The sequence below is a fragment of the Ambystoma mexicanum genome, chromosome 11 (assembly GCF_040938575.1).
Source record: "Ambystoma mexicanum isolate Mex_15411 chromosome 11, UKY_AmexF1_1, whole genome shotgun sequence".
Lineage (NCBI taxonomy): Eukaryota > Metazoa > Chordata > Amphibia > Caudata > Ambystomatidae > Ambystoma > Ambystoma mexicanum.
Genome location: NC_090934.1, coordinates 545,126,825 through 545,153,779, shown reverse-complemented (window position 1 = coordinate 545,153,779; position 26,955 = coordinate 545,126,825). Strand labels below are relative to the sequence as shown.

General features: G+C 43.1%; 1 protein-coding gene across 1 annotated transcript in view; it reads left to right on the top strand.

Annotated features, from left to right (window-relative positions):
* Positions 1-26,955, top strand: part of CD44 (CD44 molecule (IN blood group)) — a 203,465-nt gene that overhangs the window by 148,856 nt on the left and 27,654 nt on the right. The window contains exons 3-5 of the mRNA XM_069623363.1: positions 7,665-7,801; positions 10,044-10,133; positions 15,455-16,747. Of these exons, the coding sequence (XP_069479464.1) occupies positions 7,665-7,801; positions 10,044-10,133; positions 15,455-16,747 (1,520 nt within the window). The remainder of the gene's footprint in view (positions 1-7,664; positions 7,802-10,043; positions 10,134-15,454; positions 16,748-26,955) is intronic.

Sequence of the window (26,955 nt, the reverse complement as noted above, 5' to 3'; positions counted from 1 at the left end):
AATTTATTCAGATGAAACAGCATAAAAACACATATTTGGGTTTTGAAACTGTGTAATGTATCAAAACCATAGGAACAATTTCTATAAGTGATTATAATTATCACTCCAATCCCAAAAGTTCACTTTTTAGTTTCTATTGATAAAGTATTGATGTCCTTTGGCCAGTCAATGTCATACCCTATCATTTTCAAACCTATCTTCCATTACAGCGCAAAATCCTGATAACAGAAATTCTTTTAGCACACTAATACGGATATGAAATCAAATCTGTCTGATCTTCAAATAAAGTTTCACCCTTCTCATAGCTGCTCAGATGAATAATGTTGTCAGGGCTAATTTAATTCTCAATACCTGGATTGGAACTAATTGAGACAACACCAGTGTAGTTTTCCAAATTCGAACTTCGTATTTCTGAAGACAAAACAGATTGGAATGGAATCTAAGCTCAATGCCATATCAAAGCATTTGGGCCACTTCTATATTTAACTATAACTGGCTGAAGTGAGTATCTCCCATAAATTATTATTATCAAAACGCCTAAACAAAATCATTATTTGTAACCCTTTATCACTGATTCGGCCTATGAATATACATTATTAATATTAAACCCCAACTAGTTGAACACAGAAACTTTGTAGAGTCTTCTTGGTCATGGGGACCAGTTAAAATCTGCCTTCTGCCTTCCCAATGTAAATCACATATTTTTTGACTTTTCAATATTTATTTTTAATACTCTATTATTGTGTTTGGGCTTTCCTTCAGACTGATTTGCGTGTTGTCCAAGACAATCACATCATTGTCATTTGCGAGTCAAATTATGCTACTGCAATATTTGGTTGATATTTATTAACAGCTAACCGCCTGTCCTCAAAATATTCTGTGTATAAAATAAAAAGGCACGGCACAGGTCACATCTTCGTTTCAGGCCCCTCTTTATTTGAATTTTCTTTGTGAATTGCCCTGTATTATCCAATTTCACTCTGACTGCAGAATCCAAATGCATTGCCATTATCACCTTGAGTGAAACCCTTCTCCAACCCTCAACTATTCAGCTCCGACCAAAGCTTTCCCCTTTCAAACCTGTCAAACGCAGGAGACAAATCTACAAAAGCTGAAAGCAGGGGAGGGTTGTGCCTGGTGAAGGGTTTGTGCTTTAAAATATTTCGAATCAGACCATTTGGGATAGTACCCATTTGTTTCATGAAATCAGTCTGGAATATGGAAATGGTATTCCTCTTGTCTGCCCATTTATGTAGCTCTTTCAACAGCAAAGCTGCAAAGATATTACTAGCAACATCAATTTAGACAGTCAGTCAGTAACTGCTGGGATTGTTGTGAAGTACTTATGATGCTTCAATACAAAAGAGTCAAAGCTCCTGCCCAGGCTCCAGGTTGCCTTGAGTCCCCACATATGTCAACCACTCCGGGCCCAGTACTCGAGACGTTTTTAACCATTTGCTGGCAGTCAAAGCCTGATAGCCTCAAAAGGATCCTACAGAATTGACACCTGAGGAAGGTGGGAGCGATTTGACGCTTGTTACCCAACAGGAAAAAGCCTTCCCAGTTGACTCTGAAAAAAGGGTTTATTTGAGATATCATGCCTTGATCAGCTATATTCATTAGTTGCCAAAATGGTCTATGACATGTTTTTCACAATAGGCAAAATAGTAGGCCACGCAGCATGAATGACATTTTGCTTGCGTCATAGACTTCGTTTTTTTACAGTTCTTTTATTTGAGTGCTTAACAGTTTCCTAGAAAAAGTTTGGAACTTTTATGTACGCCTTAAGTTTGTGGCTAACATTGTTTCTCTTTGTACACTAATAGTCGATTAAAATGTCCCTGGTACTTCCCTTATACTTCCCCCTCAAGATATAATAAGGGTCCAGAAGCATGCACTGCAAGGCCTTTCATCCCAACCCTTTATTGTTTAAGGCAAATAAGAGGTCTATTTCTATATAATCAGTATAATCAGGTATAATCAGTTTCTACATCCTCACGCGGAGATAGGGTGATCAATGATTATTTTGTTAATTGCTCCAATACTTCTTTTAGTACAAGTCCTGCAATTCTTTGATGCGTGTATATGCAGGCCTCCAGCCAACTGTTTAGATTCACCTAGTTTGTAGTCCATCGACACACATAAAGGAATAAATGAGTGATCTCTCACTCTGTTTTATGTGATATTCATTTGATATGTAAATCAAATGCATCTAAATGAGATCTTCGAGATGCAGAAATAGTCTATCAACAATTGTGATCGACTATTTGTCTAAGTGTATTCACCAGGAACGTATCCCATTGTTCTAAAGTTCCAAAAATGTAGACATTCAGCCCACAAACCCATTAGACCATGTGATGTTTTCTGGTTTAAATTTCCTACAGGACCATCAACACCCAAATCATCAAGTTCCTGTGCACACTAGAGTCAGGGCATATCGAATTTAAGTCTTCTACAAGAATATCTGAAGTATGTCTATTGTTCAAGCTTCATGGCCTGTATGGAATCATGTACAGGCAAAAATGACTTTTTCCCAATCTATTCATATAAAAGTAATTCTTGGCCACTGCCATTATGCCTCCTTTTGAGTGGGCTCATAAACCTTTTATTGAGGGTATTAGAGTATTTGTATAACCATTAAAAAGACGGGGGGGGGTTCTCTTGTCGCCAAAACCTTTGCAGGTAAGATATTCCAGTCAGTTAAACGCTGGTTGCTCTGATCTGTTGTTGAACTGCTGGTCGCAGGTTCGAATCCCAGCAAGGCCAACTCACCCTTTCATCTTTCTGAGGTTGATAAACGAGTGCCAATTTCGATTGGGTAATAATAGTAATATATGTAAAAAATGTTCTTTGTAAAGTGCTTTAGATTAAAGCGCTATATTAAAAAATAAATTATTATTATCTTGAGAACATAAAAAGTATTGATTGGCCCTATCAAAAAACTCATAACCCTCTAGAATTCCACAAAGTGCATGCAAATGTGCAAGACTGTCTTTAGGGCCTCTGCAATAGCCATGGTTGTAACGTATGAGACAACCACGATAATCTTATATTAAAACTATATTGTTCACTCTATTTCTTTGAACTTGCACCACTAACAACTTCTAGGTGAACATTTGAGCCGTATACTATCAAGCATCCTAATACTTAAATCTCCTAAATAATTATTATTGTCAATGTACTTCTTTTCTCTATGGGTAAATACATCAACTCTCATGATCAAGAAAGCTCCTGCTTCCTTTAAAAGCAAGTTCTGCACTATACAGCATGTACAGTAGATTCTTACCTGCACCAGTTTAGGAGTTCGACAAGATTACGGTACTTGGTGGAAAAGTCCTTAAGCTTAATGATTAATTAAACGTGTTTAAATTGTAGCTTCTTTTGAGAGGTATTTGAATTAAAATTGAGTAAAGTACATTTTCCATCTGTTGGATCAAAGAGTCTTAAATGCCTCTCTATAGTCTACTGGCTGAAGCAATAAAGCTAGGTCTCAAAGTTGGCTTTGGATCCTTTGCAATCTCTGATTAATGTAAAGGGTCCATAATGGATGAATCATCCTCTATATCTTCTATTTCTACACAATGCCCTTATCCATCTTCCTTCTCAGACTTTTTGTCATCAATTACAATGTCCTTAGTGTGAACAGGGGTAGTAGGTGTAGAGACAGTTTGATCTTCTTAGCTCGTGTTTGATTATTTTGAATGTTTTTCAATTTTATTTCCTCCACCATTCTCCAATATCAAGAAGCAAACTCATTTTCTTTTTATTCCTGCTCATAGTGGCTGTTTATGTGGCGCTGACAGATAGTGGCATTCCACATTATCTAATAAAGTACGGTTTTCATTACCACTTATAATCACCCCTTCTCCTTACTAGACTCCATTTATTTTACCGTCGTTTCCCACATTTCCCGTTTTGCAAGCCATGTCTTTGTCACTGCGTTTTCTTGGTGAGCGCTGATGATTAGCCCTCCTGGGTGTCATAAAATCACGTGTTATCTTGATGTTTAGCAGAAATGTTCATGGCCAAGTGTGTAATTCCCGTGTGTACAGGAGACAACTGCACTTGATCCTCCAACAAGACCACGGATGCAGGAATTTTGCTCGAGATGCACTGCGTAGGCTCTAACTGGGGAATTGATAGTGTTCATTTCAGATTCAAATAAGTCAATACAGAATAGACTTTCTACCAAATGAGTTCCATAGATCCATCTGTCTTTTAATAGATCACATTGTAATTTTATTTGCCCAGGAATCTCCGTATGTGACTTCACGTCTTTCGTGATCTTGTCATAGCGCCGAACAAGGGATAGAACGGCCATACACAGAGCTCTCAGCCAGGCAGGCGCTTCCATTAATATTTGCTCTTGCACACTAGTTGGGTGAAGCGGCTGCTAAGAGGAAGAATACATTCCATTTGGTCCAATGGCTAGATTTATTTCTTGGATTCCTTGGATTTCGATTTGATCCAGCCCCAAAGCCTCTTTTCTTTAACTAAAAGTATGTGCATGAGAAATATCTGTCCATTATCGATTTCAGTGTTAAATTTGCTGGTTCCAGAGATTATTCTTCAATTGGAGCATCAATCTTCAGCCCTCGTTTTAGATTTGGATGCATTTTCTCTGATGGCTTGCTTTTAGCTGGAAAATACACATGCATCTTCTTCACCAGAGCAGAAGCAACGTCCTCTGAAGCCAAACCTGGCTTCAGTATTTTCTCTGCTTGACTAATGAAATGTGTTCAGTCTGATTGTGCAGTGCACTGCGTTTGAAGGGGCGCTTTAATCCATAGAGCAATCAATTGATAATAGTGAATGCTGTCTGCTGTTGTGACACCCTCCATTTCACACGGATTCCTAACGTTTATGGCACACTGTAATTCTCTCTCAAACACTAGCACAGCACACATCGGATTTGTCTTATAGCCTACACAAAACACTGCACAACATGTTCATTAATAACCAGGGGTCAAGTCCTAAAAATTAAAGTGGGGGACTCATCAACAAACGCAATTGGATATGACGTCACCAGAAATGAGTATATGAAGTTGGAATATGCACAATTCATGAAATTGGCTTTGCATAACCACCCAAATTGCCCGGGACGAATGGCATTTGCCGTTCATAAAATCAACACACGCAGAAAACCAAGAGAGGATATTTTCTTCTACTAGTGTTTTTTTAAACGTTAAATGCTGTGCATGTTTTAAACTCCAAGAACCAATAGAAATGTTTCCCATGGGACTTGCAGTACCGAAATGGGACATTTCACCTTTAGTTGTTTGTTGTTTTTCATCAGGTTATATATAGTGCAGTGGAGAAGTGTTCAGCCTGCAAACCTGACAACTGCGTTTTGATCCCCGATGTCGGTGTTAATTCATAAATTCAAAGAGGACATTCAATGTTTCTCATTTTAGGATTTTAGGCGGGCGGGAGGGGGGGACTGAGTCCTCCCTGTGAAAAATGTGGGTCGACTCCGTCGCCCCGCGTGTACCCTCGACTTGAGCACTGTTAATGACACCAGAGTCAGGCTGCTGAAGATTGGTTCGGCCATTGATATTTCCGTTACTTAATGCCCTACCCTGCCAGTGTTGTTCCAGAATCAAGCTTAACAACTAAAGACTTGATTTGGTTTCGTCATGATTATATAAGCGAAACTCACATGGAATTCTAAACAAGTTCAGGATGATCCCTACCTATTATAACATAATAGGACACAGTTCATATGGTCCACTTGATCCAGCTGCCACCAGCTGTGCGCTTTTCAGGGACTTTGTGTGCTCTTCACACTTAGTTATCTTAAATAACCTGCCATGGAGGCCACATAGCAGCTTCCCCATGTTGGTCAAGTGAAGGCTCACCTTCTGGCAGGTCTAAAGTACCACCGCCGACACAGCCACACTGCCCCTTGCTGCACTCCAAAAGTGCACTTTACAGGCACTTTACGCACACTTCTCACTTACTTGGCTTTAAATAAACTAAGAAAGAGGCAGCCTAGTAGAATTCCCACATCTGTCTGACCAAGGCGAGGCTTCCGGCAGGTTTTAAATTGACTGACACTGTTGCGCTAACGCTCACTGTGCTCCACCTGTGCACTTTGCATGAACTTTGTGTTCACTTGACTTTAAATAGCCTTCCAATGAGGGAGTGTAGCAGCATTTCCACGTCCTTCTCACCAAGGTGCAGCTTCCGGCAGATCCTAAGGTTCACCACTGTCACTGTCTTGCTCCCCCTCTTTATATCTATCTATCTATCTATCTATCTATCTATCTTAGGAAATAGATTTGCTCACACAAATAGGAAAATATGTCCGACCCGCCAAATCACTTGATATTTGGAAAGCACTTCAGTGTTTGCAGTTTCCCTGCAGGATATGGATCAAGGCCCGTTCATCATCTGTAAAGTGCACACGAATAACAGTGTTTGGTACAATGAACAAAATCAAACATTTGCAGAATGTGCGTATACCTTTTTAAGCGACCCTCCTATCAGGTTCTTGCTGTTTTCCCTGGCCTCGTTCACCATTGACATCTCTCAGCATATCACTGACCGCCTCCCTTCAGTCCGATTATGTATGGCATTGGATTGGCTGATGTTATTCCCACATAACTGAAGTCATGTGTCGCCCACCCTGATTCTCACATCCCCTGTCTCCTGTCCTCCTGACTTCCTGAGGCCACTACTCAAGCCTCGCTGCCTGGGGGTCCTCTTTGACAGCAAACTAAAAGAGCATAATTTCACTACTGCCAGTGTGGCAAAGACCAACCTTCTAAAAAATCAGGAATATTAACTCTTACCTGTCACTCTGACACACTCTCCTCTCGGCCATGGTTCCCAGTAGACTGTACTACTCCTGTAGCCTACTCATTGTTCTCCCTCTCGTCCTTCAATACAAATACCCAACTTTGCCACACACACACTCACACTCTACAGCCTACCTAGATCCTCTCCCACCCCAGTGTACGGTCTCCATGCTGGGTAGCTCTTCAGTCAGTGCCATTCCTTGTTTACACTCCTGTTCCTTGTTTGATTGTCACGATCCATTTCTATTATCCAGCTGGGGCTCTCTGTCCCAGAGCCCTAGGCAGCCTCTGTTCAACTCCGCCCTTGTGCTCCTTCCTGCTTCTGCCCCTTCACATCACTGGCCCCCAACCCCACCACTTTAATGCTCTTCCACATTACTGCCCGCCCCCCCTTGTTTTCCACCCACTTGCCCTCCCCTACCACATACCTCGCCCCGTCAATACCTGATGGTAATCTGTAATTACGTAATTACTGGCATAATGCTTAGAGTATAATATATAAATGTGCCTGTTTGTTGATATGTCTTCCCTTTCCGTCGCCATCCTCCTCTTATACCCATCCCATCACCGCCCACACATCATCAGTAACTATGCCGAGGCACCATACAGAGGACTGCCGCCGCTACCTGCTTATACAACCTCTGATGTTTCTGGTCAAGTGCCAACCCTATCAGTCAAATACCAAAATATAGGCTAAATGTCAAGATATGGCACAGGTCACACTAGGGCAATGACCCAATGACTCACATGTGGCCCAAACCCCAGTTGCATAATTCCACCTGGGGGGATGAGGGGGCATCAGCACACTTTATGTTCTCCCATGTAGCAAGCTTTAATGAGCATCTGTGTGAATTCTCTTTGCAGATATGGATGGATTGAAGGGAATATCGTCATCCCACGCATTCACGAAAACCCTATATGTGCAGCAAATAACATAGGCGTTTATATACTTGTATCGAACATAACTGAGAAGTATGACGCCTACTGCTACAATGTGTCAGGTATGTGATGGGTTTATTTGGACCAGAACGGGCATTAAACCAGGCAAATGTTGGGTGGGTGAGGACTGAATACTCAGCTTTTTCACAGTGATATGTGATGATGTGATGATTTGCAGGTGGGCGCCTTTTTATACCCACTATGGGAGGCAACTTGAGCGCTTAAGAGCAATTCTGAGTAGAATTCCTCTCATATTACCAAACATGACTTTTTCCTTAAATGCACTCACTGTCAAATGACTATAATTGATTTACAGAATGATTTCCATTCCTTTTGAAGAACTCCCTGTTAATGATATTATGATATACTTCAGCTATTTAAGTTACATTTTTGAACGCTACATTATAATTATGTTGGCCTTTATGGTGCATTTCTTATCAAAATAAAGCTGAAATGAAATTGAATTATTAAGCTTGGTTATTTTTTATCCGTTTGTCAATCCATGTCACAGAACCATACATAATTTATAACAACCCACTTCCACACTTGCCCGGTTGCTCCTGCAATACTATTGTTTGTAAGAATTATTACCACAATTCCTTCAAAGACTTGCTACATGGCAAACCAGGAGTTTCTTAATCTATACCTTGTTTTTAGATGACTTCCTCAAAGTAATTTTTTACCAAGTGCAATATGATTTTCTAGAAGAGTTAAATATAATTCCAAATTAAAAAGGAAAACAGTAAATCTTAGTGAAATTCCTAAAATTAGTAATTATAGCAATTGATTTAAGGACATTAAAATGCATGGTATCACTTTCTTCAGCTTCTTTTGGGAGAAAGGGAAAACATTCAAAGGCTATACATGTTTTTGGCTATACAACGTCTACACAATCCAAAAAGGAAGAATGTGGTGGTTTTTGCCCTGGCTCTGTTTTGGAATTGGCTGCTCGAAACTACTGGAAATTCTTACGAGAATGAAGTCGTTGTCTTGGGAAACACATAAATCTTAAAGAAGGGACCTTTGTAAAGGAAACTTGCAATGTAGTTTTGGTGGGAGAGCCTTAAGGTGTTTGACTTGAATCATGGTTTGAATCATTAACTTAACGTTTGTATCAGTCAATCACCCAGAGAGCTGGATTCAGACATGTCTGAAATCTAGACCACAAATGTTTGGATCCCTATATCTGTGGTTTGCATTTGAATCATTCCCAACCACTGGAACCAATTATTTCAAATCAGGGTGAATTAAAGTCAATCTGAATAAAGACCTGCTATCAGAAGGAAATCAAATAGCAATAAAACAACAAGATTAAATGCAAATTGAATTAAAAAAATAACAAAACTTTACGTCTGGTTTTGTTATGTAAAATCTCGCAATGAATTGGTCTGATGGTGGGATTTTAATGTATGGGTTTAGATCTTAAAACATGTGGGCTCCAATATTGACCCAATATGTCTGTTTATTGAGGGTAAACTCTTTGGGGTTCTAACTGAACTGGAATGCCATTGTCTGGGGAATATGGATTATTATATCAAGAACCTTTTGAATCCTCAGAAGATATGCAATCATAAATGAGTTCAATTGAAAGAGGTCGGCCTCTAGGGAAATCAGGAGACTTTCTCATAAGGCTTATGCCTTCAAAAGACTGCCGTAATAAGCATTTTGGTTTACAACCCCCATGATTCTTCTCCACTGACTATTCTTGCTAGTTAGGAATAGTGGCAGTGGAGGGACATATTATGAGTAACCATTGCACCTGACTAAATCATAATGCAGCCCTGCAGACCTTTAGTTTGCACTGTCCTGTTTGGAGGTTCCCTGATTACTCCAGGCCAAAACACATTTGCCGTTAGACCAGGGCTTCTGAAAGGCTAGTAGGGCAGTGGTACAGTATGTCTCATGTAGGTCCAGCCTGCATCTTCTAAGAAGTCACAAATATATGTGGGAAAGTAAAGTTCTGTTCTATGAAATTAAATAGATGAAACTAATTCAATATGCACCCCCATTCCCAGAAATATAGTGATGAATTAATTATTTGGGTCTGCACATATAATTTCAAATGCAGTTTAGTATTCAATAACACTCAAAGCGAATGCCATCCAGACATTGCTAAGTAAAAAACATCTATATCATTTGAAATCTCAGTGTTAGTCTCTCTTCTATAAGGATCTTTGTGGGGTCAATGTTTGTGACATTTGTAAAGAAAAACTAACTGCAAAATGTTGTGAATTATATATAATATCGTACAAAAGATTTTCACTTGAAGCTGACTAACATTTGCCACTTTCTCTCAATATGCAGAAACCCGTATGAAGGTGTGTGACAAGATCCTTTTACCTGAGAATTACCGCTTCCCTCTGCCTATTGATTTCGACCAAAGCAGTCCGCAAGGTAATGTCGTCTAATATAATTGTGCACAGGTTCCTAATTGCAGTTGTTATTTAAGCTTAAGCACAGAGAGACATATTAGTCGGTGATATACTGATAAATAAATGGTAATAATGATTAATGTTCTTTTCTTGGCTGACCTTCTACAGAAAGTACTAAGCTGTGTAAGTCATTTCCCCTGAAAACAAGTAATGTCTTAAGTCAAGTCATGCTATACGTGAACAAAACTGCCATCTCGGGCTCATGGTCCATTGGGTTTCAGGGGCAAGCAAACCTTCTTGGCTCCTATTGCAGAAATGTTGCACCGGTGCAATTGAGGTTTTAACCCGGTAGTGGCACTAGTGCAAAAAACGGATTCTTTCAGAACAATTTTGCACCATGGTAATGCTCTGCCTATCTCTAATATGGCATAGTATTAGCACTAGGGAAAACATTTCTGGGTGAAAAAATGCATGGAAAGGATATGCATTAGGACTCGGGACATTCTTGCCCTAGTGCTAATACAGTGAAAAATTGCACTTGCACCAGTGCCAGGTTTCTGAAAAATGGGCTGAAAAACTTACAGAAAGTCTTGTATGAATATAAATCCAAATTTGGAAAGACAGTGCCATTAGAAGGAAACATTTAGTTTAGCAAGAAATCAGTGGCGTCACTAGAGTTGGTGACACCTGGTGCGGTAACTCATGGTGTCTGTCGCTCACACTATCTCAGGAGGGTGGGCATAGCATTAGAGATTCTCTGGTGGTGCTGGGGTGGGGCAGATATGAGTGGGTGGTAAAACCGGCTCCTCACCCTTTTGCCACCTCTGCCCATTGGTCCGTCAGACTTTGCTCAGCCCGGGAGCTACTGCTGGTGCTCGTTTTGCTGCCCCTTACCTTAGAGGGGTGCCGTGCGTGCACCACCTTTTATCAGGGAGGCTTGTATTTTATCAGGTGTATTGGGCTTTGATCTCTTTCTTTCTGCCTTGTCTGGAGCAGCCGGATTTTATCTGAGGAATTCCCCATACAAAAGCTGACGCAGCCCTGTTTCTGGCCCACGCAGGCATTATATCTGCCACCCCTTATTTGTCTTAACGGCCCAGCGTTTATTTTGATCCCATTGATTTAGTTTTAGATAAAATCCCTTTGGAAGCTCATACTCTGATGTTAAGGTAAAGCATTATGCACTTACACTCACCCTTGTCCCCCTCACTCCCCACCCTCCACCAACCCAAGTCCCGCAATCCTTACTAATGAAGGGACTGGAGATACTGACCCAGCGCTGCAGAGCCCGGTCTCAGCCAAGTCCATGAGTCCAGTCACAGTAACGCCCAGCAGGACAGGGCAGGCACTGCTCCCAAGCAGTTAGGCCTGGTGCAGGTGAATAAAAGCCTGGAGGGCAGGGCACCGGAGACTTCGATCCGATGGGGCAGAAAGATCCATTGGACAGAATTCAGTCACCACCTCTGCAGCACCGGCCGACCCCAGCTGCTATATTTCATTCGTTAAAAAGCCTGGGGATGAACAGGCAGGTGATGAAATGACATGGAACCAAGTAAAGTTCCTCCTCCCTCCATCTGGTCCGACATAGGGCCAACATGGTCTGAGGTAACCTTTCTGCTCTTGTAAACTAGATCCATCCCCCTTCTTGTGTTTTTCCTTCTCCAAGCCACTCCCAGTTCCGGTAGTATCACATGGCTAATCTTCCTCCTCTTCCTGGGTAGCAGTCCTACAGTCTACTTTTGTTCCTTGGTGTCTGGCCTGCAAACTGGCTTTTAGAAAGGTGGGACTAGAGGGCCCTGGGCCTTTTCAGCAAGGGCCCCAATACACCTTTCCTCTCCACCAGATATTTGTCGACCTCTTCAGATGCTACTTCTTCAGTGTCCCTCCCACCTGCTGAGGTTCACACCTCCCGCTGTCCTTTGGATTGTACCAGTTCCTCCTGTACCCTACCTCTTACTACTCCATCTCCACATCTGGGACTGATTTCTGTTGGACCAAGACTATATATGTCTTGTCTACCATCTTGAATGCCAGTCATCCCTACATGACCCTGGGTACTACTTGCGCTGTATTGGGAGCTGTAGTCACTCAGTGTGGGACGTCAATACTGGAACCACCCTGAGTAAGCTTTTTTAATCTCTTGAGGTTAATGAATAATCAGTGAGCTTGGGGAAACTGCAAAACTATTTTCTATGCAGTGGAACTCTGCTGAGGGACAATGCTTCGTAACTTTTCACAGATGCAATACCTCTTTGTGAAGCCACGGGTTTGAAACATTATGTCTGTAGCACTCTGTAACTCATTGAATGACTGTCCCTTATATGTTTTGAATTGACTTGTTCCAAAGGAGTATTTAACAAGATTGCAAAATACTGTACCATGGCTAGTGAATTGAAGCATTTTCAATTAAAGGAAAAGGCAGAGTTTTGGACAATGGAGCTGGAAGCTTGTTTAAGGGGAGCCGTGGGCTCTCTCAAGGGTGCTTTATAGCCTTGCAGTTTATTTCAAGGCGTTTGATTACTGAATAACCATTTAGTGCTTGTCTGCCTTGATGGGTTAATGCAGTGGAGGGGGACTGTAGTCTTGGGAATGCCTGCACTAAGGCTATGTGGCTGTACCCTACCATGTGCAGGAAACCGGAAAAAAGTGACCAGTGTCCTCTCCATACATCCCCTGAGACCAACATCCACTGGCTCGGGGTGACACATGCTCCCCTAAGTTACTGTACTGGTGGTGCCCAGGACCAGGCAGGGGACATCACCACAGAGTGCATAGATCCAAGAAAGCTGGAGACATTCGCATTGCAATATTCTCAAAAAAGACTTATATCATGATATCCACAATGCAACAAAAGACTTTTCCTGGAAAGGCGAGCATTGGTTCGATCAAGTTTGGATTTATAAAGATTTCTATTTGTATCATCCTCTAAAAATGGGCGTGGTGTTTATAAAACTCTGTGTAGCCAGGTGGGGGTCCTACAAGGTACTTGACAAGGTACTTGATAAGTATTATCATGTCAAGGTAGGGTAAGGGCTTAGATTCTACTAATATGTCTAATATGACTAATACGTCTGCCTTACCTGATTTTTTAAACCACATATAAGAAAGAAAATATAGGCCAGATATTTTATTAGTGGCAAATTAATGGATTGTTTATCCTGACAGTAAAATACATCCTTGTGACAAAGAAAAGGCCTTGGAAAGAGAGAATTGTATTCTCATAAAGTGTTTTAAATTGATGAAACTAATGCAGATTCCACTCTGTTGTAAAACATTATTGTAACAGGATACGTTAGAAGGCAGTGGGCCTCATTACAAGTGTGCTGGCCTGGTAACGGTGGCGGTAAGCCTACCGGCACCATTGTTATGGGACCGGCACACTCTGGGTCTGCAGGCGGCTGCCGTCCCGGCCGCCAGGTCTGACCTGGCGAGCAGGACGGCAGCCGCTCACAGACTTTCCGTTATTAGAGTTCTATGGGACTCAAATTGGAATGGGGATTAACATTTTTCCGGCGCCTGACTTCCAGGAACACCAGGGTCATAATGCCCCGGTTTTTCCGTGAAGCCAGGCGCCGGGAAAAATCACAACTCTGGCGGCAGCCTGCCATTTTTACCGGCATGGCTACCGCCAGAGTTGTAATGAGGCCCAGTATTTTTTACAGGCTGCGTCAGATTTGCACTGAAACACTAAACAACAAGTGATAGCTCAAAAGCTGTCATCAATCATAAACCACTGGGAATTGCACCGGACAGCTTTCCATCCCAGAGTTTTATTGAGACTGTGGTCACAATTAAAGTAGAGATAAAAAAAGAGAATCATACATAATAATCTGCCCCCACCACCCCAAACTGCTAGGTCAGCAGAATTCAACAAACAAGGTGGAAAGTTGCTGTGGTTGCAAGTTTTTCCAGCATGGAATGATGACACGGCCTGGTAAGTGATGCTGTGCACATGGTCGATTCCCTCCTGTAATGCCACAGGTGAGCAACACACCAGTCCAGTTGAATCCCCAGTGCATAGCATTAAGGAAAGTCTTCCAGGCCTCTCTTTTGGTGCATGCTCTGACTTCGCTGCGCTTAGGTTTTTTAAGGTACACCTCAACAATGATGCACAACCAGACTGGGGTGAACTATGATTTGGTGGCTCCTGTTCTGTGATACTTGGTCTGCACTGCACCCTTTGGGCCTGGGCACAGCAAACGTGCATATGGGCAATCTGCTTCTATACTGGCACTGCATGGACATTGAAGAAACATCTGCTTTGAAGAATTCATAGAGTGTATGATTGGCTTTAACATTTGAATGATCGCCAAACAATAAAGACCTCAAGTGCCATGACTAGAACACACATGTTGCATGGGGTGCTGACAACAAACTCTGGCTTCCCCTACAAGAGGACCTATTTATAGGACCTAAACGCAAATTCCACCTTTTCTTATGACGTGTAACACATTGTTAGTGTACTCACAACGTTGAAGATTTCTATCCATCACTTTTCCTCTGACAGAAAGCCTCATCCTCTAGTTTGGGTCCTTTTTTGACAGCAGGTCCTGGGTGGTAACCCCGTGCATAGCCTGCACTGGCTGATATTGAAATAGTAGCATTATCTGACGGCAAGCCAGGTGCATTCATTATAATTCCTAACTTTTTAGTAAACAACTCAGCTAAAAGTAAACACATAGGCAAACCTTGGAAGATCGAACAGGTGGATCATATGGGTTCATGTTCTGACTTTGATGTTTCAAATCCCTAGATTATCAAACCTCAGCATCAGAATCCACCACATGCCCATAATGTCGAGGTGGAGACCCCATGCCACTTTTCTTTCTGGACTTACATATCTGCTCAGCCTTTCTTCACCCCTTCAACCTTCTGCTTTACATTCCATTCAACTGGCAGACCCCCATGGCTTTCTCCCCTTCCTGTTCCATTTGATCTCTTTCACCTCAGCTCCTCATTGCCGTGTTCTGATCCAGGTAGTTTCCCTGTAAACCACCTTGACATCAACCCACTGCCCTCATTGCCTTACTCCCCATACATGCGTCCAGCCTGCTCCCTGACCCACCCTGATCATTGTGCCATCAGTGTGATCTGTCCCACTCTCTGTCACACTGTGGGGCCCTGCCCTGCAAACCATCAGTGCTCCTGCCAGTACGCTGCCATGGCAGAATCTTAGGCCATTATACTTCATAATTATCACAGTGCTTCACCTGCAATCATGTTGAAAGCAGCTGCTACTCTTTGACTGCAGCACACTTTAGCCAGTCCACATATGTGCCGCAGCAATATGGAAGTTTTAGAAGAGGATTGCGTGTTGTAATATCTGACCTTCTGTCATTTCAGATACTCTGCACACCGATGGCACACAAACAGGGTATGGTGATGATGAATCCAAAAATGATAAAGGTGATGATCAACATGATATTTCAGACCATGGACAATATCCTGATGGATCTACTTCCCAAGGGGCAAGTGATCATGTAACTAATACCCCCCAATCTGAGGATCCTAACCAGCATGATCATTCTGATGGATATCCTGCCTATGGAGCAGATGATGTAACAGATGCTGCCCTGCCTGGTGATTCTGATCAAGGCTACCAACCTGGTGGATTTCCTGGCCAGCAATTCGATGACGCAACAACTCCTTCCCCAACTGGAGGTTATGGTCATGAGCATCCCCCTGGTGGACCATCTTACCAAGGAGAAGATGAAGACATCACTGACGCTCCTCATCATGATGTATTTGACCATGGACATCATCATCATGGAGGGTCTTCTGACCAAGACCTAAATAAAGAGACCACTGATGATCCACATTCTAGTGATTCCCCCCACGGACACCATCCTGGTGGATCCCAAGAACAAGGAGCAGATGAGGACACAACCGATGACCCTCAACCAGGTGACTTTCCGCAAAGACATCATCCTAGTGGATCTTCTGAGCCAGGGAGAGATGAACAGACCACCATTGCCCCACAAGCAGGCGATTCCCTTCATGAAGATCATCTTGGTGGATCTCATGGTCAAGATCCAGTTGATGTGACCGATGACCCATTGCACGATGAACAATCTACAGTTACGGATGAAGGCAATAAACCTCAGGTCTATCCAGGCAATGATTCTAACGAGGGTTCACCTCATTCTGGTTCCAAAACTGTAACTGACAAGTCGCACACTGATGGATCAGACTACGGAGTAGACTCCGAAGATGCTACTGTAACTGACCCCTCAAATGCTTACATCCATCCTTATATCAATGATAAAGGTGTCACAGAGTCAGAGGATTCAGATTTGTCAAATTTTGTGGATTCCCATGCTGGAACAGAAACATCTCCTGCTGGAGATCCCCATCAGACAAGATATAGTGACTTGCAGCCTGGCAGCAGAGATGAGGGCCATTCAGGTAACCTAGTTCCATACACTGACTCAACAACAGCAGATGCTCATGCTGGCCATGATGTCCCTGGAGTCGATGACCATATCCCTGATGGTGAACATGAAAATGAATTGGTTAATGGTTTTACAACTACAGCAGGAGTGCCAATCCTGCCAGATTCTACTGATGATGGGTATTCTCTACCTCGTCCAAATGAAGCCCATCCTGAATTGGAAGATGGTGCGGAAGCTACCAGCAGTAAGTCGAGCATTGCTTCTGTAGACTTGTGATATGCATACCATGAGGATTTGCAATTCTGTGCGACAATAACTAACTGAATGAGCGACAAAATGAGCGTGCAAATATCTAAATGAATTATTGAGTTTTTTTATTCTAAGTGTTAGTCGATGAAAGTGTGAATTATATATTGCATGCATGAATTAAGGTACCAGTAATAGATATATAACTAAAGTCACTGAAGACGTGACTACACAGAGGAGCAAGACAGGGAATTAGATGTGTAAATGAAAATATGCATGCCTCTATAGAGTCATGCATCAGTGAATGCTAATACAATGCATTAGTGAGGGAAAATGAATGATGAATGAGTGAGTGAATAAATAAAGTGCTAGGGCATAAAGGAATGAATTAAGGAAGTGATACATTAAGGAATGGCAGTGAATGACTAATGAAATCAGTGAGTTACTGATTGAAAAGTTACATTATTGAATTAAGAAGTGAATGGTAAAATATGAAAGGTTATAAAGTGAATGAAGTCACAAATGGGCGACTTAGGGCCTAATTACACGGTAGGCGGAGGACCAAGGTGCTATGAGCACCTTGGTCCATGCCGGTAAAATACCGGCACCGCCTTGGAGGAAAGGGGAATTACCGCCCTTTTCCAAGATTGGCGGGGCAGTAATTCCCCCTTTCCCCATTGCCCTTCCCCATTCCCATTTTTCCCCCATAGGGCTCTATGGAAATGGGGAAGGCGCTAATTACGGTGCCGCAAATTGCGGTACCGTAATTAGCACCCTGGTCCCTTTGCGGGTTGGTTTTTAACGCCTGCTAAACAGCAGGCGTTAAAGTAGCAACCCGCAAAGGGACCTCGTAGTAAGGTGGTAAGGGTTTACCGGTACCGGTGCCCTTACCGGTACTGGTAAACCCTTACCGCCGTCCGTGTAATGAGGCCCTCAGTTGCTAAATGATTGAATGAAGCACCGATTCTGTACCTTTGTATCTCTATCTACCTATCTACCTATTAACATGTGCAGTTGCTTTTTTGAATTTTGGAATGACAGACATGGGAACATCAAAAGGTGCACACATCATGATTGCCCTTGTTAGTATTTAGTGTTCTAGACACAGTTTTATGGACGACCGGATACTACAGAACATCTAATTTAATCATGATCATATTAAAATCTTAATGGAGAATATATGTAGGGGCAAGGCAGGATAGAATTCCTTGTATCAATCTATATGACTAGGCTCGTTAGCAACATGGGACGTTTAATGGTACTTACGCTGTTTGGTGGTGAAATGGCAAAATAGGCCTCTTCCCCATTCCAGCCAGTCATAAGGCAGACGTAGGCATCATTTTTAAGTGACAGCAAGGAATACGATTACAATTGCATACCCGTTGAATCTCCATGCACACCTCTCTACTCCCACAGGCCCCCACTGCATTTCCATGTTTCGGTTCACTTTTCCTCCTCGTGGATCTTAGTCAAGCAGGCACCAGAATCTTTCATGGGGGACTCATGGGACCACCCTTTATTTCATCAATTTGTAAGTCCTTTAAAATTCCCTTTTCTCCCTTTCCCCATCCCCGATGCTTCTTCCCACCTTAATCATGCCTGTGACATCATCTACAAGGGTAACACACCCATTTGCTCCCCTGCCACTCAGCCTGACTTGCATAGGCAGGAAATAGTTGAGGCCAAAGGCGCAATCAGAGGCAGACATCAGCTCTTCAAGGATGGAACCAGGTGCTGCTAATCTGCCACCAAGAAGCAGCTATTGCCACTGTCAGAGTTACGTCATCCTTCTGTGGTTGACTTTATTAATTATAATTATTGTTATTATTATTATTATTATTTGTTGTTTGTATTTAGGTCAGCATATTTACGATTAATAGAACATGTGAAACGTATTCTTTTAGACTAACATGACAAAGATATTTTTACAACATTGGCATTAGGCTGTAAAAGTGTTTTTCTTAGGAATTAAGAACCTGATTGGTCAGGCCATCGCAGCTGATTACCAGGTTAAGGGCATGCGCTTCGCTTCCACAAGCTTGAAGGCACCATAACTGGCTGTGGCTTCTCACTCATCAGGTCCTCATCGCCTCGTAGCCGATAGAACCTGCAAACAAAATGTGGGTGGTAAGACATATTTTTTGTATTTTTTTTTTTATAAGGAACACATGCCTGTTGCTGTGTTTGCTTCTCCCTCAGTAACCCCGGACACTAGTAGTCTGTTTTCAGTGCTCATTACCAAGCCATGAGGAACACTGAAAAGGCGAATAAATTCACAGGAGCACCATGGGAGTAGCAAATATAGCATCAGGTTAATTTTCTTTTCTTTTTTTGTCAGAAAACACCACATTAGAATCTTTATGGCGGAGATGGAAAGCAGAGAGTGGAGAGGTCAGAACTAGCAGCCAGGGTGCGCACTGCTCCAGCTTGGAAAGCAGGCTTTCTACTGTCAGTAAGGCCTGCTTTGGGTGCAGCCTCAGTGGCTGCCGCACATACAGCGGGTGCTAACATAGTATTTGTTCCTTTCACTGAATCATGTCAGACGCTGAAAATAGAGCAATGGGGGTCGTATGGGTCAGGATGTCTTCCACTGCCTGAACAGACTTCGCCAACGGTCACAATTAGTTAATACTAAGATGAAAAGAACGAGTAGACCAACAATGTCTCATCACTAGTGACAATGCACAATTGATTAAACACCTTCAGTTCCTATTCATCTGCACAGCAATATTTTCAAACTGATAACGCTCCAAAGCAGATAAAATTGCCACACTGCTGCACGAACCAACCTCCTCTTTTCCTCTATGGTCTATGCCATTTGTGCATTAATAAAAACAACTCTAGATCTAAGGTAATCCCATTATCAACAACCACCTTTTCATTTCCAGAGCCCAGACCATTGTCCCCAGAGCCCAGACCATCCCCCCGGTCAGCCCACTTCTTCTCTTTACCTCCAGAAGACAAGCTGTAATGACTGTGAACTCTCACACGTGTTACTCCTCCGTAGCACGAGCCATGCCTTCATCATCCCAACCTACCTTGCTCATGCAGAGTTTAGATCACGCACCGTCAACACCCACCCTTCTGCTACTTCATGGGTCTGGACATCTCAGCGTCACCCCCCAACTCCTCTCCTTCTGAAGAGTCCCAGTTATCTCATTGGCAGTATGTTCCTCCTCTGCTTCTTCAGATCCATAGCATATGACAGTCACCACCCGCAGCCCCTATTGCTCCTCCAAAGCCCAAGATATCAGCCAATCTGGACGTAGCTCATCTGCTTCACCAGAGCCCATACATCCCACCATCACTATCCAACCCATTCTGGACCTTCAGGACCCAAGACCTCTCACCATCACTACCCACCCTATTGCAACTCGAGGATCTCGACATCTCACCATCCACACCCAACCCACCAGCCTCTCCATAGATCTGGACATTTCATGTTGACACCCACTCCTGCTCTTCTTGTGCTCTAGACATGGAAATATAATCATATGCCTCCTCTTATCTCCAAGGGCCTGGGTCCTTCCACTATCAATACTTACCTCCAGAGCCTTGACATGCCACCGTCATCACTAAAACTATTTTCTCTTCCAAAGTTCAGGTCATAGCACTGTCTACACCCACCCCATCTGTTCATTCAGAACCCCTGGCATCCCACCACTACAATTCACTTCCCCATCCTCTCAAGAGCCTCAGATATCCAACAATGAGGACATAGCCACTCATCTCCTCCAGAGTTTTTCAATCGCACAATCAACCCACTACATTTGCTACTACAGAGTCTGTGGATATCTAACAGTTCACTCCTGCTTCCTTGTCTCTTCCATGGCAGAGGTCAGCTTACTATCAACGCTCAAGCCCTCAGCACCTCTAGAATCCAGGCAGTTCCAAACACATAAGCACCTTTGTCCTATGTCTATGAGAGGATTCCTAAACACACAATCAATAACCAATACAGCTCTTGTACGATTCGAATGACAGAATACCTAGTAGGACTGTTTTAGTTTTTATTCATCCCTGTTCTCCCCTTCGACCCCCTTTGCCTTGTAGCACCTTGAAACATCTTTTGGTGTATAGGCACATTATAAATACCCAATCAATATAAATGAAATTCCTCTGGCCTGTCAGAGCTCTGGACATCACATCATATCTAATTTGCCAGAGTCATGGAACTCGATGTGATCAACACAAACATATAGGCCCTCATTACAACCCAGGCGTTAAGGGGTTAACGGCGCCGTAAAAGGTGGCTGGGCCGTTAAACCCTTAACGCCTGATTACGAGGTCCCTTTGCGGGTTGGAGACTTTAACGCCTGCTTTTTGCAGGTGTTAAAAACCAACCCACAAAGGGACCTTGGTGCTAAGTACGGTGCCGCAATTTGCGGCACCGTACTTAGCACCTTCCCCATTCCCATTGAGCCCTATGGGGCAAAAACGGGAATGGGGAAGGGCCATGGCAGCATGGGGAATTACCGCCCCGCGAACCTCGGAATGGGGCGGTAATTCCCCATTCCGCCATGGCGGAGTCGGTAAGTTACCGGCATGGACCATGGTGCTACTAGCACCATGGTCCAACGCCAGGGTCGTAATGAGGGCCATAGAGCTCTGTTGATTGCACCATCATTCCCACTTGCTCTTGCTCAAAGGAATGCCACAATGACCTAGTACTTCTCTTTCTGAACCTTCAAAGCCTGTACATTCCCACCCCAAGCATCAGTCCCCTTTACTCCAGAAAGACCTTAGTCCATTTCACTTCTATTGCCCACAATCACTGTGCCATTGACACCCAGGTTGCTCCAATGTGAACACACAGGTCCTATGATGCTTCACAGCCCTAAACATCACAATCATCATCTCCCTTATCTGCTGCTTCTCTAGAGTCCAGGTCATCAAGCTGTCATTCTTTACCTCATTTGCTGCTCCAGAGTACAGGTCACATCATTATCAACAACCATATCCTCTTCTTCAACAGAGCAGAGAATCGGCCATCTTACTATCACTGGCCACCTCATCTGTTCCTTCACAGCCCCTAGATCCTACTACCACAACAGATTTCCTCTCCACCTCAAGATTATCAGACATCCCATTGTCAGCACATACTCACTCCAATCCTACTAAGATGAACATCTCACCATCAACAACCACCTCTTCTGCCATTACAGAGTGCTGATATCCGACTTTTAATTTCTACACCCTCTCTCCTCAGAGACCAGCTCACCCCCATTATCATCCTTCTCATGTGCTCCTACAGAGCGTATGATATCCTATAGTCAGAATCTACCTCCCCTGCGCCATCAGAACAGAGTTCATATCACCATGAACAACCACCCACTCTCCTCCAAATTAGTCCAAGCCTCCTTACTATCAACATTCCTCCCATTCAGAGTTCCAGACATCCTTCCATTAACAGTCTTCTTTGGGGCTCCAAAAGTGCGCAGCCATCCCACAGTTGGCCCCTATATGGTCTATTCTTCCAGAGCCCTATATATCCTGAAGTCAACTCCAATCCCCAGCTCTTCCTCGCTGACCCCACATTCATTGCCTACCTCCTTTGCCTTTTCAGAACCTTATACATCCCACTGTCAACACCCACCTCCTCCCATTCAACAGAACCTGGGTTGTCAAATCCCTCACCCACCTCCTCTGATCTCCCAGAGGTAGTGTTATCCCACCATCATCATTCCCTCCTCAGCTCCCCCAAACCATTAGACAAAGTCTTATAAGAGTTGTCACTCCATGTTTTGACCATTGATTTTAGGTGAACCATTCAAAAAAACGCTCATTACCTAATTTCCACAATCTGTTTTTCCAGGTGCCATCTCTCGTGCGTGCATATTTCGCTGTGGAGTAAATACATCTACTTCATTGTTGGGGCTTGCAATTGTGATCTAGCACCTTGGAGCGTCTCTTGTGCTAGATGGGATTACCAATAAAGATCTCAACCAAATAACCCGACAGACTCAAAGAATATGACAAAGTACTACTTTCTTCTCAATTTAATAAAGCAGGAAAAACTGGCAGAAATCGGACTGATGCTTGCACACTGACACACATACTTGATTACACAGAGGTTTTGTACCCCAATATGCATCATCTATGATGTCATCCTATATGGCAAACGGTGAAACCTATTGATGGGAGGGATTGGTTAGGGGAACATACACACTTATAGAATACATAGGGGTTAGTACACCATTGGCTGTCGGCACACCTCAAACTACCTCTAAATATGTATAATGCTGATTATAGCAGACAAAATGGCAGTGGATTGGTTTATGCAAACTTGTAGAGCAGGTTGCCCCATAAACCCACTGATTGGTTGGCATCCCCACCCAACCATGGACTTTCGGCTCAGCCAGCATCACACCCCACTTTCACAATTAGTCCATCATCTCTCATCAGTTCGACCATGAGCCAACGTCTCCCATCTGTAGTTGATCTTGTAGCCTGCTCTCTGTTCTGTGACATTCAAGGGAGTGTAAGCACATCACTATCTCCATCCACAGCTTAATAAATAGCCCTTGTTTTCGACTTTGAATCACATATGAAGAGACCACACATTTGTCAATTGTGACTTCTTATTTACTACTATTTGATTAAATTATGCTGGGTGTCATTGCTCCTCTTGGCCTCTAGAGACTTGCTCACTCTATCTTGTATAGAACTAATACACTTTTAATTGTCCAATACTTGACTCTTGCAAATGTTTTCATCTTCTTTAACCTAAGAGCAATATGTCTCACATCCATGGCTTATCCATCTGCACCCCTTTGTGCCTTGCAGCTTTTCCTTAGAAGTAGCGTCCTTGATCCCAGGCCAACATAGGCTCCTTTTCGTTTTGCAAACAGAGCTGATTTGCAGCATCTTCTGACTCTGCAACCCTGATCAGTCTCTGAGGTAGCTGGATTGAGTCTTAGCATGAGCCGGCATCCATCTTCCAATTATGGTCATCCTAGCAACGTTATATTTTCCTCTATAGCAAGGTTCTATATGTCTTATCTACCTTGTGTTGCTGCATATTTACACTTATTGGTCAGCAAGTTACTTTATCTCATCTTGCATACATGGTGACTCTATTATTTCATAAATATTTCTCTTGTCACTTGAGTTACATCATCACTCGTTAAGTATTTTCATATTGTTTCAGTACGCCTTTGCACACCTTCTTCATGACATCCCCCTGTTCTCATCAGATTTCACTCAGCCCTCCATGATGTCCAATGATGTGTGCTGACATCCTTTCACTCGATATCCTTCCACTCTCTCAGTTCGAGGATACATTTGATACAGTAGTCGGAGTGCATATCAGCTCTCGTTCACTCATTACGGTTAGGGACAAAACATGGATTCCCATATAGGACTCTTCTCCTACTGTTCCAATATGAGGGTGGTGAGGGGGGGAGTTAGGAAAAACTTGTCCACCTGCTCCTCTACACAGTATCCATTTGACGATTTAGTTCAGTATCTCTTTAGATCATTTCTTGAAATGCTGATTACTTTGTAAACGCCAAATCACTTGTTGCCATTAAAAGGAGGAGAAGTCTAAGCAAAACAATTTAAACCTTGTCCATACTGGGTTTCAGTTATAATGGATATTCAGATACTGAAGTGTTTGCCTGATGTGTGTCTTTCTTGCCATAAATTTAAGACTTTGATTTAGTTGTGCATCTTCAGTGTTAGAGTGATATGATATGATAGGTTGTTTATACCCAGATGTTTCTAAGCGTGGACCGGGGATCGAACCCATGCCATTCCGTGGGTCGTCTTGCTTCCAAGGTGAGTGTAGTGCAGGAAGATTTCTGAGCATAGCCTTTCTCTTTTAAGTCTTTTATTAGGTTGGTGCTGCTGTCTCACTGAGGCATTTGAGCAGCAGGTGGGGGAATTGAAATGTTACTCTACCAAGAAGGAGCTCCCCCGCTGGGGTGACACAGGTTAGCTCCTTTCCAGGCAGAAGATCACCCTTTAATGAAGCGTGTAGTACTTTCTGTAGTCTTAAAATTTGACAATCATCAAACCCCTTGAGCAAAGAATGCGTGCAGTCCAGGTGTGCCTTGAGCAGTGTTACTGCCACTGTTGTATGATAAGATTCCAATTGCGAAATAACAGTAAAGAATTACTACCACAATCAGAGTTGTAAGAATGATAATTGTACCAGTGTGATGACCTGCAAGCTTGAGCTGGGCTTACTTCCAGAATAACTCACGTTTTTTGCTGAACCGCACATCCAGCACAACTCCGGTTTACTGACATGTGAGCTACTCTTAAGGGCCACATCCACAATGATTTCCAGGCTTTTGCTGACCTGTGAGTTAGGGCTGAGTTCGATCTCGAGCATGACTCTCAGGCTTCTACTGGCGTGTAGGCTTGCGCTGAGGTCAATGCCGTGGATGGGTCTCCAGGTGGTGCAGAGCTCTGAGCTAGACCTAAAGGCTGTGTTGAGCATGACTCCCAGGCTTGTGGTCACCTGTGAGATAAGGCGGATATCTGCATCCCACATGACTCAGAGGCATATGATGAGCTTTGTGTTGGGACTGAGGTCTGCATCTAACATTACTCTAAAGCTTGTGCTGACCTGTTAAGCTTGGGTCCACAATGACTAAAACGTTTACACTAAAATGTGGACTAGTCTCATGCTGTCCTGTGAGCTGGACCTGAGGCCCACGTCTACAATGATTCCCAGGCATGTGCTAACCTGTGAGTGACAACTGAGTTCCATGTTGAGAATGACTCTTATGCTTGGACTGATTTGTAAGCTTGGATTGAGGCCAGTGTCTTGAATGACTCTCAGGCTTGTGCTGAGCTCTGAGCTAGAGAATCCAAATGGAAAAAAAACAGGACTGGATGGATTTCTCACGCATGGCCAAGGGAACCCTGAGAGCTCTGGTGCTTGATAGTAGTGCTCTAGTGCTGCAGTCTTTCACCATGACTCTTTATGATGCACATATCAGTTCTAGAAAATATAGTTTGGTCTGCTTCCCATTGCATACTTGGCATCACACACGGTTGTCTTGGAATAATGTGATGTTTGAGGTGGCGGAGAAGGCCTCCAGGTGCACTGTGTAATCATAACTCCTCTGCTGGTAGCAAAATCATCACCATTATCCTAAATGTGGATCCATATGTGTTGCACTGAACCCATCAAACCACTAAATAGGATGTTGGTCTCTACACTGATGGAGAAGCCGTGTATTTTAAAGCTATTTGACACATTGGAGGCTTCCTGTCCGGAACAATGGTGGTGTTGCCCATATGTAAAACCTCTCAGAACCTTTGTATTTTCTTGATACCAGACCACTGTGATATTTCTCACATTTTTACAGTTTATAAAGAGCCTAGGTGCTGCACAAGCAGGATTTAATGGGCGTCATTTAGCTTAATGCTTCCTGTGAGGTGCTGCTGTAAATCACTGTGCCCTTTAGTAAAACTAGCTTGGCTGAACATTCAGAAACATCTGGCAGGCTAATTTGCTCAGGGTTTTTTGGCTCTGAGGAGTAGCTTCCTGGACGTAAAAGGAAATCAGAAGCAAGAGAGAAAACGAGACCCGAAAGGACAAAATCAGAAACAGTGCCATTATCCAATGCTATGGATAGCTTCACAAATATTGCCTACACTCACTGTTCAAAAATATAGAAAATATTTGACAAAATAAAATAGCAAATGCTAGAAATCGAAGTGAAAATTAGAGAAAATTATGTAATGCTTGAGGAACCTCTCTCTTGAGGTGACATAATCAGTAATGATAGAATAGGCCACATCCCTATTTCCCTCAAGCAACAGGAGTTCCTGGAGGATCAGCACCCCGCGAAACTTCAAAGCTCCGAAGCATTCAACAATGGCAGCTTCTCCATACTATGCAATGGGGCGCTGAGAGCTAGAACAGTGAAAAGATTAAGCTCTCCATCCGCAGCAACTCGCTGCTGCGGATGCTCTCCTGGGCTGGCTTTCCTATGGAAGCGTGGTTCTCCTTGGCGTACAGTACCCCTATTTCCAATAGGCCATGCAAGGCTGGAGATGGTTTCCTTCAGTTGCCTTTAAGGGCCCATTGGGTGTGTAGGCTGCTGTAATGCAGGCCAAAAAGTGTGTGGAGGGTGCTCCCCAAAGGCATTAATCAGTTTTCTAAGGTAGCACATGAAAAAACCCAAAAGATGCAAGTCACCAACAGTGCGCAGGACCATTTTCCAACACATTTTCATGATGCCTTTT